We start from the raw sequence: 23,108 nt of genomic DNA, 5'->3' as shown, positions 1-23,108 counted from the left end.
TGTGTTCAATCGCCAATAGCGAATCAGACGTTTTCATTTTTAAAATGCCTTTTTTGCTTAAAACTTATTTGACGGAGATGCATACATTCAGGGTAGCGCTCAAACACACACACACACACACACACACACACACACACACACACACACACACACACACACACACACACACACACACATCACACCGAAATCATTCTAAGGCGTTACAGTTAAAGTCAGTGCACTCCCACTGGTTAAACATCTCATTGAGCTGGTAAAATCAGGGAAAGCTACTTCACAGACCGAAATCGCCGAGCTTTTCTTCTTTAAAAAAAAAAAAAAAAAATTCCCCCCCCCGTCTCCAAACCCCACACCCCCAACTCAAAGCTTACACAAGAAAAACCCTCCCCGTCCATCCTGATCCGAACGCAAATACAGTATGACGGAGCAACAAACAAACAAACCAATGAATAAAAAAAACAAAACATATGTACTCAATGATGTTTTTTTGTTTGTTTCGTTCCTTTTTTAAACCGTCTTTGCCGCACAGCGATACTGTGACGCGCGTTAGTGTACACCACCGGGAGCAAATGACGTCCGTGTTAGAAAAAAAGTGCAGTTAGCTCTTCTTCTTCCCTCCTTTTTGCGCTTGCCCTCTTTCAGTGGGCGAGGCGGTGCGTATGTGCGCTACACTGCGCCTCCTGTGCTGCTCCTCTTCTCGCGTCTCAGTAAATACGGGTTTCTATCCACTAAGAGGAGCCGGGGTTCGGGTTTTCTCCCATGTCAAAACTGCATCTCCGACCCCGTCCGCCTTCCCCACCCCTCCACCCCACCCCGGGTCCGGGTTCCTCATTCGTTCTGTCTGTAGTACCACCTTGAAAATACATTGAACTCTGTTGTCTTAGAAACGGAAAAAACGAGCGGCCGTGACGCGACACGTGACGCGACACGTGATAGCCTTAAATAGTACATATTCCTATGTTCATATGTCGATAGCAACATACTTAACGCTTATGAGCAATAATTCTCTCGTTGCTGACGGAAAAAAAACTCGCTCTCATTGTCCTGTGCATATACACCAGTTTTTAGGAAAAATAGAGCAAAAATGGATGTTGGAGGATTTTTTTGAAAGGAGAGTCTTTGTTTTCTCATACCTTCATCCTTGTTTTGCTGTTCCTGCATATTCTGTCTTTTTTATTTATTCGTTTTAATTGTGTCACTTGCAGTGAGGGCGTCACTTCCTGCTCACGAAGTCGCTCAGCCCGAGCGTGCGTCTGCGCAGGCGGCGCCCGGAGCCCTCCTCGAGGAGATAAGTGACGTCTATAACTGCAGACAAAAAGGCAGCGTTAGTCTACTGAACACTCTTCTGCACTGTATGAGCAGGTTTGCCTGCTCGTGCTTCTCTCGTGCGTTCGTTCCTCACCGTTTTTGCTCGGGTTCCGGTGCAGGAGGTCGAGCAGGATCTTGTTGAGGCGATCCCTCTGCGCTTCCCTCCGTCCCAAAACGGACAGATGCAGCGGCGAAGAGGGGATCGGGGACGCCTCGGCTACTGCTTTCTCCATCGAGCTTTCCTCCGCTTCCCTCCTCTCCTCTTCCTCGCCTAACTCTTCGTCCTCCTCCTCGTCTTCATCCTCGCCGGGCCTTCTCTGCTCCTGCGACGGTGCTAGTACCGAGAGCGCGGTGGTGATGGACTCCTCGTGGTTGCAGACCGGGTGGCTTCCTGCTCCTCTTCCTTCTGCATCTCGTGAGAAGGACGGCTGGTCTAATGATCCGCCGGGGGAGGGGTCTTCGTCGCAAGGTCCGACCCCTTTGGAGCGTTCGCTCTTCCAGGCTGAACGCCCGCCGTTTCTCTTGTAGTTGTCGGGGACGTGGTGAGGCTGAGAGGGGGGGGAGAAATCGAGAAAAACAGAGCAAGATGATGGGGAGAAAGAGAGAAAAACAAGTAAAAAAAAAATACTAATTTATACACAACATAAAATGTATAGAAAATAATTCTACCTACTACTTTCTAATTACTAACAGACAACGAAAAGTAATGTGATAGAAAAATATGCATTTTTTTGTCTTGTTCTAAATTACTGAGAAGTAGTTAAGAGTCATGTTGTTGGTGAAGGGAACAGAGGTGATGAGGAGGTGATGAATAGGTATGGCTTTAAGGAGAGGAATGTGGAAGGGCAGATGGTGGTAGATTTTGCTAAAAGATTGGACATGGCAGTGGTGAACACTTATTTTAAGAAGAAGGATGATCATAGGGTGATATATAAGAGTGGAGGAAGGTGCACACAGGTGGATTTTGTTCTATGTAGGAGATTGGAGACTGTAAGGTGTTGGCAGGAGACAGTGTAGCTAGACAGCATCGGATGAGGATCTGTAGGATGCTTTTGGAGGTGAAGAAGAAGTGGAGGAAAGCGAGAACTGAAAGAAGAATAAGACGGTGGAAGCTGAAGAAGGAAGACCGTAGTGTGAGATTCAGAGAAGAGGTCAGATGGGCTCGGTGGTGGTGAGGAGGTGCTGGATGATTGGGCAACTACTGCAGAAGTGATGAGAGACAGCTAGAAAGGTACTTGGTGAGACATCTGGAAATAGAAAGGAAGACAAAGACCCGGTGGTGGAATGAGGAAGTGCAGGAGAGCATAAGGAGAAAGTGGTTTGCAAAACAGAATTGGGATCGACAGAGTAATGAGAAAAGTAGGCAGGAGTACAAGGAGATGCGGCACCTGGTAAAGCCGAGGAAAAGGCATATGAGGAGCTGTATGAGAGATTGGACATTAAGGAAAGAGAAAAGGATTTGTATTGATTGGCCAGACAGAGGGACTGAGCTGGGAAGGATGTTCTGCAAGTTAGAGCAATAAAGTATGGAGATGGAAATGTGTTGACTGGTGAGGAGAGTGTGTTGAGAAGATGGAGGGAGATGCATCCTAAGCATCTCCATGCTTAGGAGAGATGGCAGTGGAGTTTTTAGCAAGATTCTGGAAGGTGAGAGGATGCCTGAGGAATGGAGGAGGAGTGTGCTGGTACCAATCTTTAAGCATAAGGGAAATGTGCAGACCTGCAGAAACTACTGGGGGAATTAAGTTGATCAGTCACACCATGAAGTTATGGGAAAGAGTAGTGGAAGCCAGGTTGAGAGAAGAGGTGACCATCTGTGAGCAACAGTATGGTTTCATGCTGAGGAAGAGCACCACAGACACATTCTTTGCTTTGAGAATGTTGATGAAGTATAGAGAAGGTCAGAAGGTATTGCGTTGTGTGTTTGTGGATTTAGAGAAAGCGTACGACGGGGTGCAGAGGAGTTGTGGTATTGTATGAGGAAGTCAGGTGTGTCAGAGAAGTATGTGAGGGTGGTACAGGAAATGCATGAGGGCAGTGTGACAGCAAGGTGTAAGTGGGACTGTATCAAGGATCGGCTCTGAGCCCTTTCTTGTTTGCAGTGGTGATGGACAGGTTGACGGACGAGGTCAGACAGGAGTCTCCGTTTAGTATGATGTTTGCGAATGACATTGTTATTGTGGTGAGAATAGGAGCAGGTTGAGAAGAGCCTGGAGAGGTGGAGGTACACGCTGGAGAGAAGGGGAATGAAAGTCAGTAGGAGTAAGACAGAGTACATGTGTGTGAATGAGAGAGAGGACAGTGGAGGAGGAGTTCAGGTACCTGGGGTCAACAGTGAAAAGTAATAAAGAGTGTGTTAGAGAAGTGAAGAAAAGAGAGCAGGCAGGGTGGACTGGGTGGAGAAGAGTGATAGTAGGAGTAATTTGTGATAGAAGAGTATCTGTGAGAAAAGTGAAAGGGAAAGTTTAGAGTACTGTGGTGAGACCTGTGATGTATGTTTTAGAGACAGTGGCATTGAGTAAAAGACAGGAGGTGGAGTTGAAGGTAGCAGAGCTGAAGATGTTGAGGTTTTCATTGGGAGTGATGAAGATGGACAGGATTAGAAATGAGTTTATTAGAGGGACAGTGCATGTAGGACGTTTCGGAGACAAGGTGAGGGAGGTGAGATTGAGATGGTTTGGACATTTGCAGAGGAGGACCATGGGGTATATCGGGAGGAGAATGCTGAGGATGGAGCCACCAGGAAGGAGGAAAAGAGGAAGACCAAGGAGGAGGTTTATGGATGTGGTGAGGGATGACATGCAGATAGTTGGTTTAAAAGAGGCAGATGTAGATGACAGAGGGGTATGGAGACGGATGATCCACTGTTTGCGCCCCCTAACGGGAGCAGCCGAAAGAAGAACAAGCTAAGAGTCATGTTGATTTTGTTGATTTCACCACGTCATTTGCTTTAGGTGTTTGAACCAAGATCTGTGTGATGTTCTCAAGTAGGCTCATAATCCTATGTGACATTTTCCCTCATCTTCCCTGTGTAATCTCGGTGTGAATCACAAGTCGCCCACCACTGAACTTGACAAACTGTCTAATTTGTTATGAAGCCTAAGTGCTGCCACTGAATAATCAAATGCATTCTCATGCCCAAAAAGCTCAAACTCACTGTAGTTGAAACAGGAAAAAAATCCTATAAAATGTACAAGTATTAAAAAAAAAACCCCAGAAAATTAAACAATCCGGATCAGGGTTGATAATGTAAAAAGGGTAAATTACTCGTAGTCAATGTCTAATAGCCTGTAACACTGTAACAGTGTAGAGTACAGTAAGGTTTTTACTCGTTTTAAACTTTTTTTTCCCCCCAGTTTACAAACTGGAACTAAATATTTGCCTAAATTTCATGCTCCTAAGTAAACATACCATAACAGCTGGGATAATAGCAGAATTCATAAAAAGGCTAAGCAGATTGCTAAATATTTTCCCGAAAAACAGATACCAGATTCTCATTAAATTAAGTGCACATCTCACATTTTAGCAACCAGTTAGTAGTAAATCATGTAGAGAGACAATACTATAGAAATGAAACATGGGTTTATTTTAGAGTAGTTAATGTGCAGCTTGTACAGCGGTACAGATTTACCGTCTCCTGAAAATTACTCAACATACAGCCATTATTGTCTAAATAACTGCCAACAAAAGTGAGTACACCCTAAGTGATTATAGTGGTCCTCCGGGAATTTTAAATGCAGCCCCTTTAGTACCTTAGTAAATTCATCCAGACATTGTCACTTTAATACATCAATGTATTTAAAATTATTTTTATGAAATTTGTTAGTGAAAACAGTTTACAATGTTATTCCTACCTTTTCTGAATATGACATTTTAATATAATCTGCAACTTGCTGTTAGTTATGTTCCAAATGAGAACCCGTGAATTTTCCAAGCCACGAGTTCCCAGCAGTGAATTATCTGGGGTTGACTGTACGTCTGTACGTTGTGTTACCATGCATAGCCACATGTCCTATTTATCATGATCATGTTGATTTTTTTTTTTTTGCTTGTCAGTTTGCTGAAGACGACCTGTACAAGTACATGAATTACTGAAACCATGTGCTGTGGTCTGATGAGACTAAGATAAACTTGTTTGGCTCAGATGGTGTCCAGCATGTGTGGCGACACCCTGGTGAGGAGAACCAAAAAAAACTGTGTCTTGCCTACAGTCAAGCATGGTGGTGGTAGCATCATGGTCTGGGGCTGCATGAGTGCTGCTGGCACTGGGGAGCTGCGGTTCATTGAGGGAAGCATGGATTCCAACATGTACTGATATATAGAAGCAGAACATGATGCCCATTCTTTAGAAACTGGGCTGAACGGCAGTTTTCCAACATAATAATGACCCAAAACACACCACCAAGATGATGGAGTGGCTAGTCAGTGTCTCCAGACCTGAACCTAATTGAGCACCTGTAGAGCACCTTCAAGCGGAAGGTGAAGAAGCGCCATGTGTCTAACATCCAGCAGCTCTGTGATGTCGTTATGGAGGAGTGAAAGAGGATCCCAGCAACAACCTGTGCAGCTCTGGTGAAATGCATGGCTCAGAGGATTAAGGCAGTGCTGTATAACAACGATGCTCACACAAAATATTGAAAATTTGACATGTTGACTTGAGGTGTACTCACTTTTGTTGCCTGCTATTTAGATAATAATGGCTGTACATTGAGGTATTTTCAGAGGACAGTAAATCTGTACTGCTATACAGGCTGTCAGCTGGGATAGAAATGCTCTATCGCCAAGGGTTTAGTGTTTCTAGCACGAATGGAGAGAATGGAAACCTACACATAATTGTACAACTAAAAAGACAATTCAGAGTAAAATCCGAGTGTTGCAATGATAATCATCTACAATCCACCAACATTCGGACAGCATAAGATTAAATGCGGATAATAAACACCAAACTCGCACCGTAGCTACAAATACAGTAACATTGTTAGTAAAGGTAAATCGATTGACTGGTTTCCCCGATTAGTCTGCATCAATAGTTGATTACCGGAACCATCAGCTGTGCGCAAAATAAATAAATAAATAAATGAATAAAAAATAAATAAATACTGATAGATTTGCTGACTTCCAGTATGCTGTTATTACGTGAGAGGCCTCTAGTGGCGGATTGCTACCACCACATGCCACTTGTTTTTACACGTGAGACTGCGCTCTGCACGGAGAGCGCTGTATTATATTCATCATTTACAATTTATTCATTATATAATTCTGTTTATTAATATATATTTTCATATTTATTCCATGTAGCATTTTTTTATGATTCAGTACTGATTTTATTGTTAAATGTTTGTAATAAAGTTCTGTACTATTTTAAATGGATTGGTTTTTTATCGGTTAAATCCACTATGGTCGACCTCTAGATGTTGGAAAGCGCGACTCTAAAAGAAGAGCGGTTTGTTAAATCATAGCAAAAGAGACAACGTCTATGTGTCAAAGCACAAGACAAACACCGGAAAAGGCAAAAGAAATCTGTGTGTGTGTAGTGTGAATCTCATTAACTTAAACCCACTGTTCTTTAAGTTTATTCACTATTATGAGAAATTGAAATTATTTCATAATTTCATATTTTCATAATCTCAAGGAAGAGTGCAATTTCATAAGGGTGTGCAGACTTTTTATATCCACTGTATTCAAATGAGTATGCTGCAAATAAACACAAATATATTGTAAACACTACACAGGACAAGACTGACACACAAACTTACTGAAAAGTCCCTTTTGGGTGTGAGCCGCTTGGGGAAATGGTTAAAGGCGTAGGACTTGGTGCACACCGGGTAGCGGTTGCGGTGGATTTTGTAAAAAAGATGAGCCGATTTGTCCAACCGGTAGTCGCAGATGTACACGTCCTGCTCCTTCACGCCTTTCGGCCGACCTGCCAGTGAGGAGGAGGAGGAAAGAGAGTGTTTGAGTGTGTGAAGGTCAGCGTGTGATGTCCTGAGGTGTGTTTCAGCGCAGGGAAGCATGCCTCACCCTTGCAGTAAGTGTAAAGATCCAGGACGCAGCACGTCCCCACCACTGCTTCTAGAGGGATGATCTCGTACAGAGGCACCCGGAACAGCTCGTTGTGGTAAAAGCGGCGCGAAGGCGAGTGGTGGGTCTCGTGAGGTCGGAAATAATGATGCCCGAAAGCAAACCGCTCGCCCCTGCCGGAAAAAGAGGAGGTTACGGTATCGGTACGTGTCAGGACGCCATGCATGGACACTTGCACAGGGTCAAGTATTTTTACGTAATGTGAGCATGTCCTCTAGGAGGCACTGTTGCATATAACGTGTCAGAAATGTACTGAATTGTTTGCTAAAGTCACATAGGAAAACTGCCTGTGTGGCACGATTACCCACGATCCCTGCATGGCAGCACCCTACCTACACAAAAGTAATAAAGTGGAAATAAAAAAGTGAATCCACTACACCAGGGGGTCCCCAAACTATGGCCCCCACATTTGGAACGGCCCTCTGAACAAGGGAAATTTAATTTGAAATATGTTTTACTTATATAATATCTGTATTTAATAATAAAAGTTGGCTTCATACCAATAGTCTTTTAGGCTTTCATGTCCTTTGTTATTATGAAAGATAGCGGCCTCTAGAGGCGAATCACTGACGCTGTTTGTTTTTACATGAGAAACTAGTGCTGCACGGAGAGCGCTATATTTAAAATTTTCTAAATTATTGATTATATAATGATATTTATTATTTAACATATTCAATTAGCACATTTTCATGATTGAGTACTGTTTTTTCTTTTTTAATAAAGTTCAGGACTATTTTACGTGGAGTTTTATGTGTTTTTTTATTTATTCAGTATTATCGGTTATCAAAAAGTACGATCCAATCTAGCTATTGCCTAGTTATTTGGTAGATTCACCCACCAACCATATACATATGCATAAGTAAATGTTCTGATTTCAATAGAAATGATTATTAAATAATAGTAATAATAGACTCATTTAAACAAAAATAAACTCATCTAGCATTAGAAGACATAATAAATCCATTTAAAACCATAATAACATCTCCACAATAATACTTGTAGTCACTCCGGCCCATGTAACCTTCTGTTACAGACCCCAAAAAAAGTTTGGGGACCCAATAATATTATTCATCCAATTTGTGGCTGTAAATGTAAATTAGTCAGGACATGCCTAAAAAAAATTGCTTACGTTTCATTTTTCCAAAGTTTCTCAATGCGGAAGATGTCCAATTTGTCTCGGTTGACGTGAGACAAGAGGCGATACGATTGGCGCAGTGGCTGGCCTTCTTGTGTGCGCCTGCTGTCCCTCATCAGGTACACACAGTCACCTAAAAACACACATACACAAATAACGTGTAAAAAAACCCACAATATATAAGTTATACCTTAACTGGTTATATATGACAGAATTCCCATCTCTTGGCACACACAAGCACACCTACCCTGGTGAAGCAGCAGCTCGTCCCGGAGAAGGCAGATATAATAGATGGAACCTGACTGCGCGTAACTGGGCTGAGGCACCATCGGAACTTCCTGTTAAAAAAATGCAGAACAAAGCAAAAAAGCAGGGAGTCAAAGACCGTGAACGTTTTTGCCTGTTTAAAAGAACGAGGACGTTACAAAGGGGACGTACTCTGTCCACTGGACGAGGGTCACACTGCTCGCAAAGATAATGTTCCACCTCGGCTTCCAAACGCATGCAGTCACAGTGCTGCCAGACCTAAGGAAAAAAAAAAAAAAAAAAAACGTGGGAGAAAGAAGGTGAAGAAGCAGGATTTAGGTCTCTAAGCAACCTTAAGTCTAGAATAGTGAAGAAATTAACTTTGTGACTATGTCTGACTCTACAAAATCCACTGATAGAAGCTAAATAATCATCAATGAACATCACACTGCCCCTGCTGTTCTATACAATATTGGAGAAAAAAAAAAAAAAGGCAGCCGCCCTCATTAAGTCCCAGGTACTTATTCCCATCGCTTTGCCCTGGATGAACAATAGCTTTCGGTATGTACCATGCATTTCTCGCACTGGATCATCAGGCCCTCGTCCTTGTACATGCCACAGATGCAGCGGATGATGTCGTCGTCTTTGTTGGCGTGGTTTGCGTGCTCGCGGTCCATGGAATCGGAGCTGTCCGCCTCGCTAGCCGTCTCGCCGACGATCTCGTCGATCTGCACCGCCGCCTCGTGCCGCGCGCCGTAGTACGCCTTGCGCAGCCGGCACACGTCCCGGCCCACCTCAGACTTACGGCCGTAGTATTTCTATATACAAGGCAGAGCAGAAGTTTTCACAATGGTGCCATTTGTTACAAAAACAATCCAACTGAAATGGGACGGCTCAGGCATTTTTTGTCCTGTGTGCGTCTCTTTAGAGGAGATGCAAAAACACAATGCTGTAAACGCTGATTTAAACAGTGCCCTAGTATTAATGTGGTAGTAAAAAATAAAAGCATCCTTGAAAAAGAAGAAAAAAAAGGATAAGAGAAAGTTAGAAACATTGGATCTGGGCACAGATTCAGTGTTGGACTTGGGCCATTAAACTCCACGACACTCTGCTTTTTTTCTATTAAAAGCCAACTTAACTGGCAATTCCAATCTTTTTTTTACCGTATATGATATTACACCTCGGACATGCAAGATGATTTTTTTTTTGCGAGAAGTGTTATATATCCAGGCTGTATGAGAAGGTGCTGTTGGACTGACCTCAGCGTTGCGGAAGACCTTGAGCATGTCTGTGTCAAAGGCCTCCACTGTTTTGTAATGTCCGGTGAGGATCTGCTTTTCGATAGTACTGAGGTCCAGAGGATCTGACACCTTCTCATAGTACTGCATGTTCCTGTGTACACACACATATATAAGCAATGAGCCACCAATACAACCACAAGCACTAATTAATCCAAATTAGAACTGGAAAATTTTTTATTAATTTTTTTACTGGAGGAGCAGTGCATCTATCAGGTGGTGAGTTCTTATACCACACACATTTTATATATTTTTTTTTACATGAATAATTACAAAATCGCTGGAAAATACGTTAACTTACAAATACGTGTTCTTACCTCTTTTTAGAAGGTAAGTTAAGCAAAGGAGCTGCAAGAGTCTGGCCCGAGGAATCTATGGAGAGTGAGACACAGTATAATACATTTAATACGATCATTTAATAAAATAATGTCCTGCAACTGTTCCGTTTATATATATATATATATATATATATATATATATATATATATATATATATACACACACACACACACACACACACACACACACACACACACACACACACACACAATCAGGCATAACATTGGCAAGTGATTATCTCTTCATCATGGCACCTGTTAGTGGGTGGGATTTATTAGGCAGCTAGTGAACATTTTGTCCCCAAAGTTGGTGTGTTAGAAGCAGGAAAAATAGGCAAAAGTAAGGATTTGAGCAAAGCAAAATTGTGATGTCTAGACAGCTAGGTCAGGGCATCTCCAAAACTGCAGCTCCTGTGGAGTATTTCCCAGTCTGCAGCGGTCAGAATCTATCAAAAGTGCTCCGAAGAAGCACGTGGGGAGCGAAGGCTGATCCATGTGGTCTGATCGGACAGACGAGGTCCTGTAGCTCAAACTGCTGCAGAAGTTAATGCTGTTACAGCTCGACAGGTCAGGACTGTTTTGGCAGCAAAAAGGGGGATCAAGGTGCTGCTCAGCCAGATGCCATAAACTCACATCTAAGCTGAACAAACATAACTAGCACAAGCGTTAAAAAGGCAACCCCTCGGTAAAAACGTGGCACAGCTAGCTAACATAAGCTAACATTTTTTGCTGATTTTAGATAATATACTGCAGCCATATGTAAACACAACCGTCCTGGATGTGTGTGGAGACGGGGTTTATCAAATCTTTGTGCACATTTATTAGCATATATACTTTTTTAAGTACAATTTTATGTGTGCGCACATGTGTGTGTGTGTGTGTGTGTGTGTACACATATTTATATGCGGAGACAGCATGTGTCCCTGATCCAAAGGCAGACTCCTTATTAACACTAAGATAACACATTAGCTGGAGGTGTTGAGAGAGTGTGATGTAAAAAAGCAGGAATTTGTCTTTTAACTCTTACTGTGTGTGTGTGTGTGTGTGTGTGTGTGTGTGTGTGCGTGCGCTCATGCGGAACTGACCCTTGTAGCTGGTGATCATGTCACAAATCTCTTTGAAGATGTGTGCGAGACGAGCTGTGCGAGTGACTTCTGTGTTTTCCTCAGCCGCAGCCAGTCTACGTGTGCGTACCGAACGGGAGGTCTGCAGTGCTGAGAACTGCGTTAGGAACACGTCTGCACAACACAAAACACACACACACATAAACTTAAAGCCATAGAACATCACCACAAAGGACACTTTCTGGTATCTTGTTTTAAAGATGTATAATCACACTCTTGATATCACCCAAATGAGGATGGGTTTCCCTTTTGGGTCTGGTTCCTCTCAAGGTTCCTCCCTCGTAATATTTAAGGGAGTTTTTCGTTGCCACACTCGCCCCAGGCTTCATCATCACGGATAAATACACATCATTTACTTAAATTGAGGCAATGTCCCTCGTGAAAAGCGGTATAGAAATAAACTCGACTTGACTTGAACATGATCACCTCTGTAAAAAAAATGGCTGTAGCGCACACACACATTCACACACACCTGATTTGATGTTGCCATCATCACGAATGACCCCTCCCCACCGGGCATACTGTGACAGGCTGCTCTCCTTATCCCGCTCCCTCTCTCCCTCTCTCTTGGACAACTCCCGCTTGTCCCTCATCTTCTCCCAGTTGCGCACCAGGAACACTCGGTGCTTCAGGACAAAGTTCCTGCAATCAGCAAGAGCTCTTTTAGTATGCCGGGAAATGTATTTAAACGCAGAGTTACAATTGGTCAAGATTGAAAAGACGTTGGATTCGACCTCTCTCTGTTCGACATCGGCTTCATCAGGAGGTGCTGGAAAAACTTGCTGCTGTCGCTGGACTCCTCCTCCTGGAGAAAAGTGTTTGTTATTTTCTAAGCAAAAATTTTAAATTGCGTTGATTCAGGAATTTCCGTCGCCTCTCGCCCTCCTACCCGTTTTTTGAGATGGTGCTTCGATTTGCGCTTCTCTTTCAGCCTCCCGAGCCTCCTCGCCCCGCCTCCTGAGCCTCCCGCTTTGCCAGGCAGCCCGTTGATTCGCTGACTCTTTCCGCCAATGATGCCACGGCAACCTTCTGAGCCACACTTACACGCTTGCTGAGCAGGAATACGAATAATGATAATTATTATTGAATTAAAAGGCGATAAAGGAACAAAAAGAACAAGTTTGGGATTATAAAGAGATTTCGGCATGAAGTGTGGAATCTCATAAAATTACCTCCGTTCTAAATATTATTCCTGTGACTCTGATATTTCATTAATATTAAAGTGTTCAGTTATTCTACAAAGCAAACTGCATATTTTATGAAACGTTGTTGTGAACAAACAGGCGCCACATAAAAAGATAATTTTCCTACGTAATACATTTCTTGCTTGCGATGTGAGTGTTCAAGTGTTTAACAAGCAGCCAGACTATTCTAGTAAAAAATCTTCCCGTCGATAATTTATCAGACACTTCCAATAAAATGTGAACTTGTATACTTTTTTAAACAAAGCTTGTTCTCTCTGATCTGTATTATAAATGCCATATCTCTATAAATCTGATCGCACAGTTCGGATGTAATTTCTGTTAAGACGCAATAAAGTGCAGAAGCAGAGAGTTTTGCCTCCCCTCGAATTGCGCAATCTAGAGGTCGTCTGATTCATTGTTTTTTGCTGATTAACTATAGGCAAAAATCAATACTGATAGTTTTTCCGGGTTGCATTATACAGTAAGAGAGCGGCCTCTACAGGTAAATCATCGACGCAACGTGCTGGTTATTTGAAGTGTCCTTTTGTTTATTCATTTTGGATGTAACTGTTTTTATTTGTGTTTTTTTTTTTTTCCCAGTTTGAAAGCATGTCTTGTATTTTCCTCTATATTTATTTGCTATGAACTGACCAAGGTGGTTCAGGTTGAATTAATCACTTGTGGTACGTCTGATCAAAACGCAACGAAGATGCTCTTTGCTTCACTGAGGATTTATTTCTAGCAAAGTACAAATTAACAATATAAATAGTTAGAAAGACATCAAACCATATTTTACCTTTCAATACCGTATGTATAAGTTATTAATACTTCGGTCAAGCCAGGAATAGCAAATATTTGTTAGCGTACTCGAACAATGCTGTCAAAGAGCACAAAGAAATTTATAAACGCTTGATATAAAGAGAGGGAAGTACCGTATTAACAATTATAAGGATGCCACCGGTTGGTTGGCCCATATTATATATTTATATTTATTTCATTAGCACATTTTTAAGATTCAGTCCTGGTTTTTTTTTTGTGTAATAAAGTTTAGTACTATTTTCCATAGAAAGTAATGTTTATTTGTTTTTTTTATATCCAGTATCCATTTTAAAAACTCGGCTGATTAATTGGTTAGCGGAAAATCTCATCCGATCTAGCTATCGCTATCGGTAAAATCCACGATGGGTCAAATTCTAGCGCAATCCCATTCAATCTGACCTTAGCAGGGGATTAGTGCATGCCGGTGACTGTATGAATTTCACCAATATATAGTTTGTAGACATCTTATTTGCATGCCATCACCTTCTATAGTCTTATTTCACATATCTGTGTTAAGATGCTGTGTTGGAGCGCGCTGGACACGTAACGCGAAAGACGATGTGGAGCGAAAAATGAAGGAACGGGGAGAAAACAGCGAGCGGCGAGGAGAAGATTCGGACCAAAGAAAACGCCAGAAAGTTTCCAAAGATTGGGATCATTCAAACTAAAACAAAGAAAACGCCCTACAGCGCATTTTTAAAAGTCATTTGAAATTGAGTTTCATATTTTTATTCATATACAGTTCGTCTAAACCGGAAATGAGGTTGCGTCTCAATAAATGTGACTCTATAGGTTATATTTAATGCTATTTTTGAAGTCGGAGTGGAAGATCTTGAGTGGCCTGCTATGGAGCTCTGACCTCAATCCTATTGGATGAATTGGAACCCTGACTGCACCCCAGGCCTCCACCTCATCAGTACCGGATTTTTCTAACACAATTATAGCTAAATCGCTTTAAGCAACATTCGAAAAAATCTAGTGGAACATCTTCCCAAAATAGTGGAGGTTTTTATAACAGTAAATGGGAAATGTGGAAGTGGATATCTAAAAGGTGCATATGAATCATATGATTTGGTGTCCACAAACTTTTGTTCATGGAGAGTATCTTTATGGCATTTAAGAAATAAGTGGCTGCTTGTATACACACCTGCTCTTCAGTGTTAAAGGAGTGAAAATTGTAGTCGTATGTGAGCTCGCTCCCACTGTCCATGTCTTTCAGGGCAAACAGGCCGATCCTGTACACTCCATTGACAGACCTGGACATAATCGGGGAAAAAAGGTACATTGTTTAATATTCTGTTTGTAACATCTGACTGCAAGCAAGACAAAAATACCGAAAAACTTAAAAACAAAAAATAATAATGAACTTTAAAAAGGGTAAAAAAAAATTTTTTAAATAATAAATAAATAAAAATCACTACAATATCCACAGTAAATAAATGCATTCTGACAGATGATTATTTTATTAGTCCTATTTTTGCTCCATATAAAAGGCATAATTATAATAGAATTATAATATACAGTGGCTGCAATATTTGGAAACACTCAGTCTTTTAAGTTTTTTTTTTTTTTTTTAAGACAAGTGAATATTCCTTTTGTTTATATGCAACAAACTACCGTTTGTAACGCGTTGAGTCTGGGTCATGGGAGAGCTCACTGAAACTCCAGTTGCAACAGAAATCATATAAGCACAGACAGGTTTCCAAAAATCTTGCTTTTTTTTATTTTTCTTGGCAACAGCGTTACAGGTTAGTCAAAGAAATTTAGAAATGAGCATCAGAAAATAATAAGGACATATTCCTCGGTCTTGCACACATGCAGTAATACCGGAAAAAATGCGGCGACAGGCTATTCCCAAAATACCGCTCTGCTCTTAAAGGAGCCACAACATATTTCACCCGTTGCACTGCGTTACATACACTGTCTTTCGTTAAAGCCTGTGTAAAGTTCATTAGTTTCAATGTAGACGGCTTATAGACAGGTGCGGCTTATTTATGTTCAAAATAAAAATCTTTGTAAAATTCAGTGGGTGCGGCTTATATATGGGTGCACTTAATAGTCTGGAAATTACGGTAGATAATGCAACGGTATGGAGATTTACTTTGACCAAACAAATGTAGAAACGAAATGGTAGCCATGTCGGCTCGGTTTTCCTTTCACCCGAAACAAGTCTCCAACCGTCCCTGCTCCAAAACAACCCAGAACCGTTAATCTTCCACCTTCATGCTTGAGTGTGGGGGTGAGGCAGTCTGATCACATCTACAAATGTCAAGTATAAACTCATCTATCCACAGTGACCAGGATGTGACTCAGAAACCATAAAAACAAAAACAAACAAATAGAATACATTTAAGCGTTGTAAATCAATTTTACGATAAGATGGCAAAGAAGTACTTTTGATTCGATTTCTAAAAGGCATACTATCCTTTATGCTTCTCTCAACTCGCAACCTGATTGGTCACTTAGGGTCGGTCGGTTGAACTGCCTGCTTAGGGCGTGTCTTCTCCAACACCTTCCTTCCGTGTTTACCGACTGACACCAAATCAACAAGTCTGCGTTCAATGAAAAGCGTAAAGCTTTTTTTAACTGTAAAATTAAGGTCAGCTTTAGATCAGTTCATATATACGCTCAATACTTTGTTAAAATGAGCACTTTTCCAAGTTTGCTTTGTCTTTTAACCCTAAAAAAAAAAATCCTCTTAAACGAGGATTATAGGCTGATTTATCTTAAGTTTGTAAGTGTAGCTTTATTCATCGCTAGAGACTTCAAAGCACCTTTGTACGTCGCTCTGGAGAAGGGCGTCTGCTAAATGCCGTAAAATGTAAAACTATATACACAATACAAATGACTGTTTCCACGGAAGCACGCACATTCAAAAGAGTTTACGTGACACTCGTTCTGTCCTGCAACCGCATCCCATAGGACATACATTTTTTTAAAAATTTTTAAACTAATCCAAGCCCAAGCTCTACTACATCGAAGCCCCTGCAAGAGACAATGGTGTGAAGTCATGTTCGCATTTTGCTTTTAGGTACGTGAGAAAGCATGTGCGAGTGAAGGAATGCGCATTTGTGGGTATCGGTGTCTGGTGGGCAGCACAGCTGTGTCCTCCACCCTCTCTTGCTAAACAAACGTTCTCCAGTGACAAGACGGATGACCCACCAGCCGCTAGTCTGGAAGCACTTGTTCAATGGTGTGTGTGTGTGTTGGTATATCATTTAGTACTGCGAGACTGCGCTATGTAACCCGAGACGACCGGGTTTTCAAGTACACATTCAAGTTTTATGGATCGCATCGGTCCTCGATGCTGCTCTGAACGTGCGTGATGTCATGCCCGAACCGTTCGCCGCTATCGGATCGGACTTCCCCGTATGTACATGTTTAAATGGAAAATCATTAGTAGTTTCTTACCATTTCTGCATCTCACAGTTGGGCTCGCAGCTGTGGTTGATGAAGCGCGCCTCGTTGCCCATGCGGTAGCTGTCGATCACCATACCGCTGTCCAGATTTAAACAGTACTGACCGCTGTGAGAGAAGTACTGCTCCATCATTCGACTCCTACAAACACAGTTCATAAAGATTAAAACTATTTGCTGTGTTGGAATGTGTACAAATGAAAGGGGCAAACGTCTAGAAAGAAAATAAAAATAAATATCTTAAAGTGCAACTCAATTCTAAATAAATCTAAGATATATCGTTAGTTGTGATCCTGTCCCCTTTTCTTTCCGGACCTTCCTGATTCGTCCCGACATCTTAATTATGGAAGTTCTCCTTGACTCGAAACCACTCACTGTGACGAAAGATGGCGCCACACAAGCAGCCTAAGGATACATTAGGCTACTAAACAGGGTTAAACTTAAGAGCTATGAAAAAGGATTTGGACTGTAATCGATATGAACACTACAGTGCTTTGGGTCTACAGTTGCCATGAACAATTTGAATTTGGAAGTGTCCATCAGTGAACAGTTGATAACCTTAACAATGATGAAACTATGATGAATGAACATTTGGGGTCACCCAGAGGAGGATGGGTTCCCAATGGATCAAGGTTTCTAGCTCTTACCATCTCCTTCAACACCATAACCACTGTCTTGCTCATTAAGTATAAACGTATAAGGACAAATATACGATGTTAAAATGTATATTCTTATCTGGTTCTTCAAAGCTGCTTTTTCAGACAATGAATTGGAAATGACATTTATCAACTGTGTTAGAAGGCTACCAAGAAGCCACAAGAGTGAGAGGAACCAACAAGAGTAAAACGACATAATTTCATTTTGTATTTATTATTTGGCTACAGGCTAATAATTAGTATGAACAGGTAATATGTAAAAATGGAAACGTTAGTTAGTTAAAACGGTTTGCTTTGTACATCGGTTTATTAGTTTGTAATGTTTACATCATTTTATAAATGTACCAAAGTTATAATCAGTATATTCATTATATTCATCAGAATTTCATTTCAACGTTACATTGTACCTTGAGAAATGACAGTTTTGCATTGAACATGGCCTTACGTTCTCACCCATTCTATGATCATTTATTTACAATACCCTTGAGCAGTAAAGCCAGTGTGTTTGTGTGTGTGTGTGTGTGTGTGTGTGTGTGTGTCTAACCTGAACTCCTGCTCGCTGACCACCTCTCCAAGGTACTCGATGATGAACTGGCCAGCACGCAGTGGCTCTTTAATGCGGATGCCCCAGCCCTTTTCTTCTGTCCTGAAACGCTCCAGACACTGAACCCACTCGTGCCTCTGGATTCGTTGATTATCGCATTGCTCTCCGCAAGGACACGTGCTGGGGGAGCACTCCGCAAAAATCATTCTGAAAAAATAGAGACAACGTGGGGGAGAGAACGAGAAATAGACGGTGAGATGGGAGAATCATGACATGATGATCACATAATGTGATCATATATTTATAATGTACTTTTTTCATCCTATATTTAAGATTTTAAAATATTTCAGGAACAACTTTTGTTTTAGAGCTACAAACAACAATGTTTGTATACCATTTGCATCAAAGGGTGTGATGTCCAGCCACAAAGAGCTGGGCATTTTAAAGAAAAATGGAGGAAGTTCAAAGTCTAACAGTCTGCAATAACATTTTATATACAGATGTGGCAACGTGTATCAGAATGAACTGGACAGTATGGGAAAAGAAAAGGAACTGCTCATGATCACATGACATGCATGTGTACAGCTGAAAGCTTCCTTGTATATATTCATATTCGTCACTGCTGAGAAAAAGTGGCAGGATGGCCATGGACTCGTAGCACACTTCGAAACAACCCAAGACCTTTAAAAACAATAAAATGTAATAATCTGCTATGTCAGTCACCTGACATAACTATGCATTACACTTGCTGAATGTATAACTGAACACAGTGTACCCTACAAAAACAAGCAAAAAAATACAATTAAGGCCTGGCAGAGCATCACTAGGGAAGAAATCTTGTAGGTTTATGGGTTCTGAAACAAAAATATGAAAAAAAATGACACCAGAATTTTATTTGCTCAAATACTTTTAGTATTTTAAAAAGGGAGAGCCCTTTCAGATTATATTCATTATTTAATTTAAACATCAAGGTACTATAATTCGACGACGTTTTAGTGCCACCTTAAAAAGAATTATACAAAATTCTAAGATTATGAGATTAAAGTCTATGAGAATGAAGTCAAAATAAAAAAAAAACAACAAAGTGGTAATATTTTGAGAAAAATCACAGAATTGCAATTGAAGTTTAGGTCGCGACTTAACCCCCTACTTTAACTCCGCATCAGCATGGAGTTTTCATTAGTGAATGTGCAGTCTGAATATTATCAATGGTTATATGTTTTACATAGTCAAGAGACTTTTAGTATGATGATCAAAGAATTCGACCCTAAGGGGGGGTTAAACACCGGCGCAATCGAAACTTTATTCCTGTAGTGCTAAGACTTTTTTAAGGTGCCACTAAAATACGTATACATTGGACACCTGACATTGTATTTGAATATTTAAAGCCCTGATTTGGTACTTGGTTGTAAATGGTAATTGTAAATGGTTCAAAATGCTGTTACCTGTTAAGGCAGTCGTCCAAACAGCCCTTAGAACTGTTATCATGAGAGAACCTGCAGTTACAGGTAGTGGCTTCGTAGCCTGAGAGCGGCTTTACATCCACATACACATCTACAGCAAAGAATAGGAATAAGTTCAAATGATTTACAAAAGTTTCAATGTTTAGCCTTTGTGCATTTGTAAAAACTTACTAGATCTTATTTTCTTGTAGAGTGGGACATCGGGTCTCTTATACAGCTAAAAAAACAGAAATAAGTACGATACGTTCACAGGGCGATAGACGATAATGGTTAAAAGGTGATAAAACGGAATGAGCTGTGGAAAGTATATCAAAGTTGAGCCGGCAAAGTACCTGGTCATGTTTCCAAAGCCACAGGATGTCATAAGGCAACTGGAAGTCTATGCGCTTCTGTCTCAAATACTTCCCTGGAGAGGACAGGAGGTATGAAGGTGGTTAATAATAGACCGAGTCGGGGTTGTTACACTGTACCGCTCATTTAACTTCGCAGACTGCGGTTTTACACAGAAGCCAACGTTACTGAATACCTACCTAGCTGATCAATTTATAACCTCGCGAGCAAATGTGTAACTAACAATCGGCATCGACGCTGGGTGATCTTTTAATTAATCGATGCTCTGCTCAGAGGTTTTTTTGAAGATTAACATAATCCATTACTTGAAATGGTTCAATGTCAGTATCCCAGGTGAAAAAAAAAAAAAACGATCTTTTATTGGTTTTAGCTTTAACCAGAAATGTAAACATACTGGCAAACTTGCAGTAGCTTGTAGGAATGTTATGGTACACAAAATTCAGTTTTTTCGGTACCTCGGTTCTTTTTTTTTAAACGCAGGTTTATTATTATTATTATTTGTGAACATCAACAGTCTTCATTTTTAAAACAATTTTAAATAAAATGCCTGCTTTGTTAAATAATAAATCTTTTTTATTTATTTTTTTAATAATAAAATATATACAAATTAATAAAATAAATGTTTTTATTATATTGATTACATTGACTGATAAAAATGGCACAAATTACATTGATTTAATTAAAGAAAAATTTTAATTTAATAGTTTACATTTGTTAAACTCCATTTGGGTAATATAGATGTGTATAGGTGTGTGTGTGTGTGTGTGTGTGTTTTACATTTAATAATACATTTTCTAAAGATATATTTTATATACCGTAATTTCCGGACTATTAATCGCACCCAAATATAAGCCGCACCCACTGAATTTTACAAAGATTTTTATTTTGAACATAAATAAGTGTCTACACTGAAACTAATGAACTTTACACAGGCTTTATCGAAAGACAGTGACTGTTACACGGCTTGTATCTAAACAGTAGCCTACCAAGAAAGTCATTGTTCACTGTCTCCTCCTTCCTTTCACAACTATTTCTCTCTAGAGTTTATCTTTTGGCATCGTCGTGCGTTTAAAAATCACCACCGGTGAAGCTTTTCTCCTGATGCCGTGCAGCTCAGAACACAGGTCAAGGCGTTTTTTCCTGCCCAGTTGTTTTCAGCGTGACGAATGATTCGCTTTTCCTGTTGACAGTCCGAGTGAGCTGCAGGTCAAACGTCAGAGAAACATCATCCATATTTATGATGTGGTGCAGACCGATTCAGTGGGAGCACATCTGATTTAATATAAAGAGTTTCATTGGTTCACCTGAACCCGTTCGGCAATTTCATTTGTCTAATGTTTTGGTGCTCAGTTTTTTGGCATGAAGTTTGTAAAACCGAGAAAAACCCAGGAAAAATCCATAAATTAGCCGCTTCGTTGTTTAAGCCGCAAGGTTCAAAGCGTGGGGAAAAAGTAGCGGCTTATAGTCTGGAAAATACGGTACCTGTTTTACTTATTCCAGCATACTTAATGTACCATTACACCATTAGTAGCTAGCAAAATTAAGCGACACGCCAAGATCATTTGCCATCTTTTAAAGTAATTTTTAAATCACTTAAATCACAATCGCTGTTAATAAGTAGACTTACCGACATGAATGGGAGCGGGAAGCAAACCATACTCATGTTCACCTGGAATATACTCCAACTTCTCCTTCTTTAGCTGGAGCAGCTGCCCACGAGGACTGCACAGGAAAAGAGGGTAAAAACGATTTGGTGTTATTACGATTGCAAACAAAGTGAGCATCCTGGAAATGAACCCATTCGGAATGATTTTTGTGCTAGACCTACTCGTCTGTCTTGTATACATCAGAATATAGGCCAGCCTTCTGAAATTTCTTCTTGGGTGGCCTAGCAGGTTTTTTCTCTCGTGGAGTAATCACTGTTGTAGGCGGAGCTTGTACCATTGGGGGTGGACCTGTGCGTTCAGGGGAGGAGTGGCCATCAGATTTCCCTTCCACAGCACTAAAAAGTAAATACAATTACGTTAAGCTTACCCAGGAGTTTTTGCTTGTGGTGAATCGTCTGGAAACATTGTTACACAGCTGTTTTAATAAATACCCATAGTTGTACATCTAATGCATGAGCTTAGCATTACAGTAAATAAAAGGCAGACCTTTGAAAGCTTTGCATCTCCTCATGTGCAAGCCAAGCTTTCGCGGGGAGTCCCTGTGTCACCGTCTCCTCTTCTGTGGCCTCAGGCCTTGCTTCTTGCTCTTCTTCATCCTCCCTTTCATGCACCGTCTCATCCTCGTCCTCTCCATTTTCATCCCTGTCTCTATCCCAGTGCTTCCTTTTCCGTCCCTTGCGTTTTTGCCTCTGTATAACAGACTCGATGGCATCTGTAACTGTATCTTCCTCCCATTCTATGCTAAGCCTCTCCGGTTCGGGCTCCGCGATCGGCGGCGATGCCGGGGGCAACGCTGACGGCGAGGGGAGGGGATTCTTGCGGGGTCGTCCCGGTCCCCTTTTCTTAACCATGTTGTTTCCTGTGCGTGCCTGCCTCTGCAGCTTCTTGGCCCGGAGAATCTTGTTGACATGATGCAAGTTGGTTTTGGGGGGAGGCGGGGCTGAACATTGCAAAGGACGCGAGGGGGAGGAGTTCACGCAGCACGCAGACTGTAAAGAGCGCGAGGATGGACTTCCCCCTGGCTGCTCCAGGCCACAGACTGAGACACAGGAGGTAGAGTGGGAGACAGATAGAGGAGTATGGTGGTGATGTCGGTGCGGAGGAGACTCGGAAAAATCAGGGGCACTGAATTGACCGTATCGAGTCTGTATACCACAGATTCCTTTGAGAAAAGGAAGAGTTGCAGTAAGAGGACATGACAAGATCATTATATAACGTTTTTTGAATAATATTTTTTTTATCTTTTGGGGGGAGGGGACTACATTTAGTAACATTTTAGCATTTTAGCAATTTAACATTTAATAAAAACAACGGAAGATTGGGATTTAAGTGCATTTGTCTTGTCTAGCTATTTTAGTTTAAAGCAGCACTAAAAGCAGTTGGTTTAAAATGGGTTGAAATGAGTTTTTTGCTCGTAACTGGAAAATTTCTTTGCAGAGAAAAACTTGATGAGCTCTGTGATATTTGATTAACTTATATTT

At 41.1% G+C, this 23,108-nt stretch overlaps 1 protein-coding gene across 1 annotated transcript in view; it reads right to left on the bottom strand.

The window, feature by feature from the left end:
* Window positions 1-331: 331 nt before the first annotated feature.
* The window catches only part of ash1l (ash1 (absent, small, or homeotic)-like (Drosophila)), a 39,336-nt gene continuing 16,559 nt past the window's right edge, over window positions 332-23,108 (bottom strand). Inside the window, 23 exon segments of the mRNA XM_046843728.1 lie at window positions 332-1,302; window positions 1,400-1,853; window positions 7,062-7,228; window positions 7,327-7,499; window positions 8,516-8,654; window positions 8,769-8,859; window positions 8,960-9,046; window positions 9,337-9,585; window positions 10,027-10,159; window positions 10,383-10,437; window positions 11,489-11,641; window positions 12,000-12,169; window positions 12,262-12,332; window positions 12,417-12,578; window positions 14,678-14,786; window positions 16,942-17,088; window positions 18,147-18,353; window positions 19,592-19,700; window positions 19,781-19,826; window positions 19,942-20,015; window positions 21,588-21,682; window positions 21,789-21,962; window positions 22,114-22,789. Of these exon segments, the coding sequence (XP_046699684.1) occupies window positions 1,211-1,302; window positions 1,400-1,853; window positions 7,062-7,228; window positions 7,327-7,499; window positions 8,516-8,654; window positions 8,769-8,859; window positions 8,960-9,046; window positions 9,337-9,585; window positions 10,027-10,159; window positions 10,383-10,437; window positions 11,489-11,641; window positions 12,000-12,169; window positions 12,262-12,332; window positions 12,417-12,578; window positions 14,678-14,786; window positions 16,942-17,088; window positions 18,147-18,353; window positions 19,592-19,700; window positions 19,781-19,826; window positions 19,942-20,015; window positions 21,588-21,682; window positions 21,789-21,962; window positions 22,114-22,789 (3,833 nt within the window). The 3' untranslated portion in view covers window positions 332-1,210.

This window comes from Silurus meridionalis, chromosome 29 (assembly GCF_014805685.1).
Source record: "Silurus meridionalis isolate SWU-2019-XX chromosome 29, ASM1480568v1, whole genome shotgun sequence".
Lineage (NCBI taxonomy): Eukaryota > Metazoa > Chordata > Actinopteri > Siluriformes > Siluridae > Silurus > Silurus meridionalis.
This window is presented reverse-complemented; position numbering and strand designations above follow the sequence as displayed.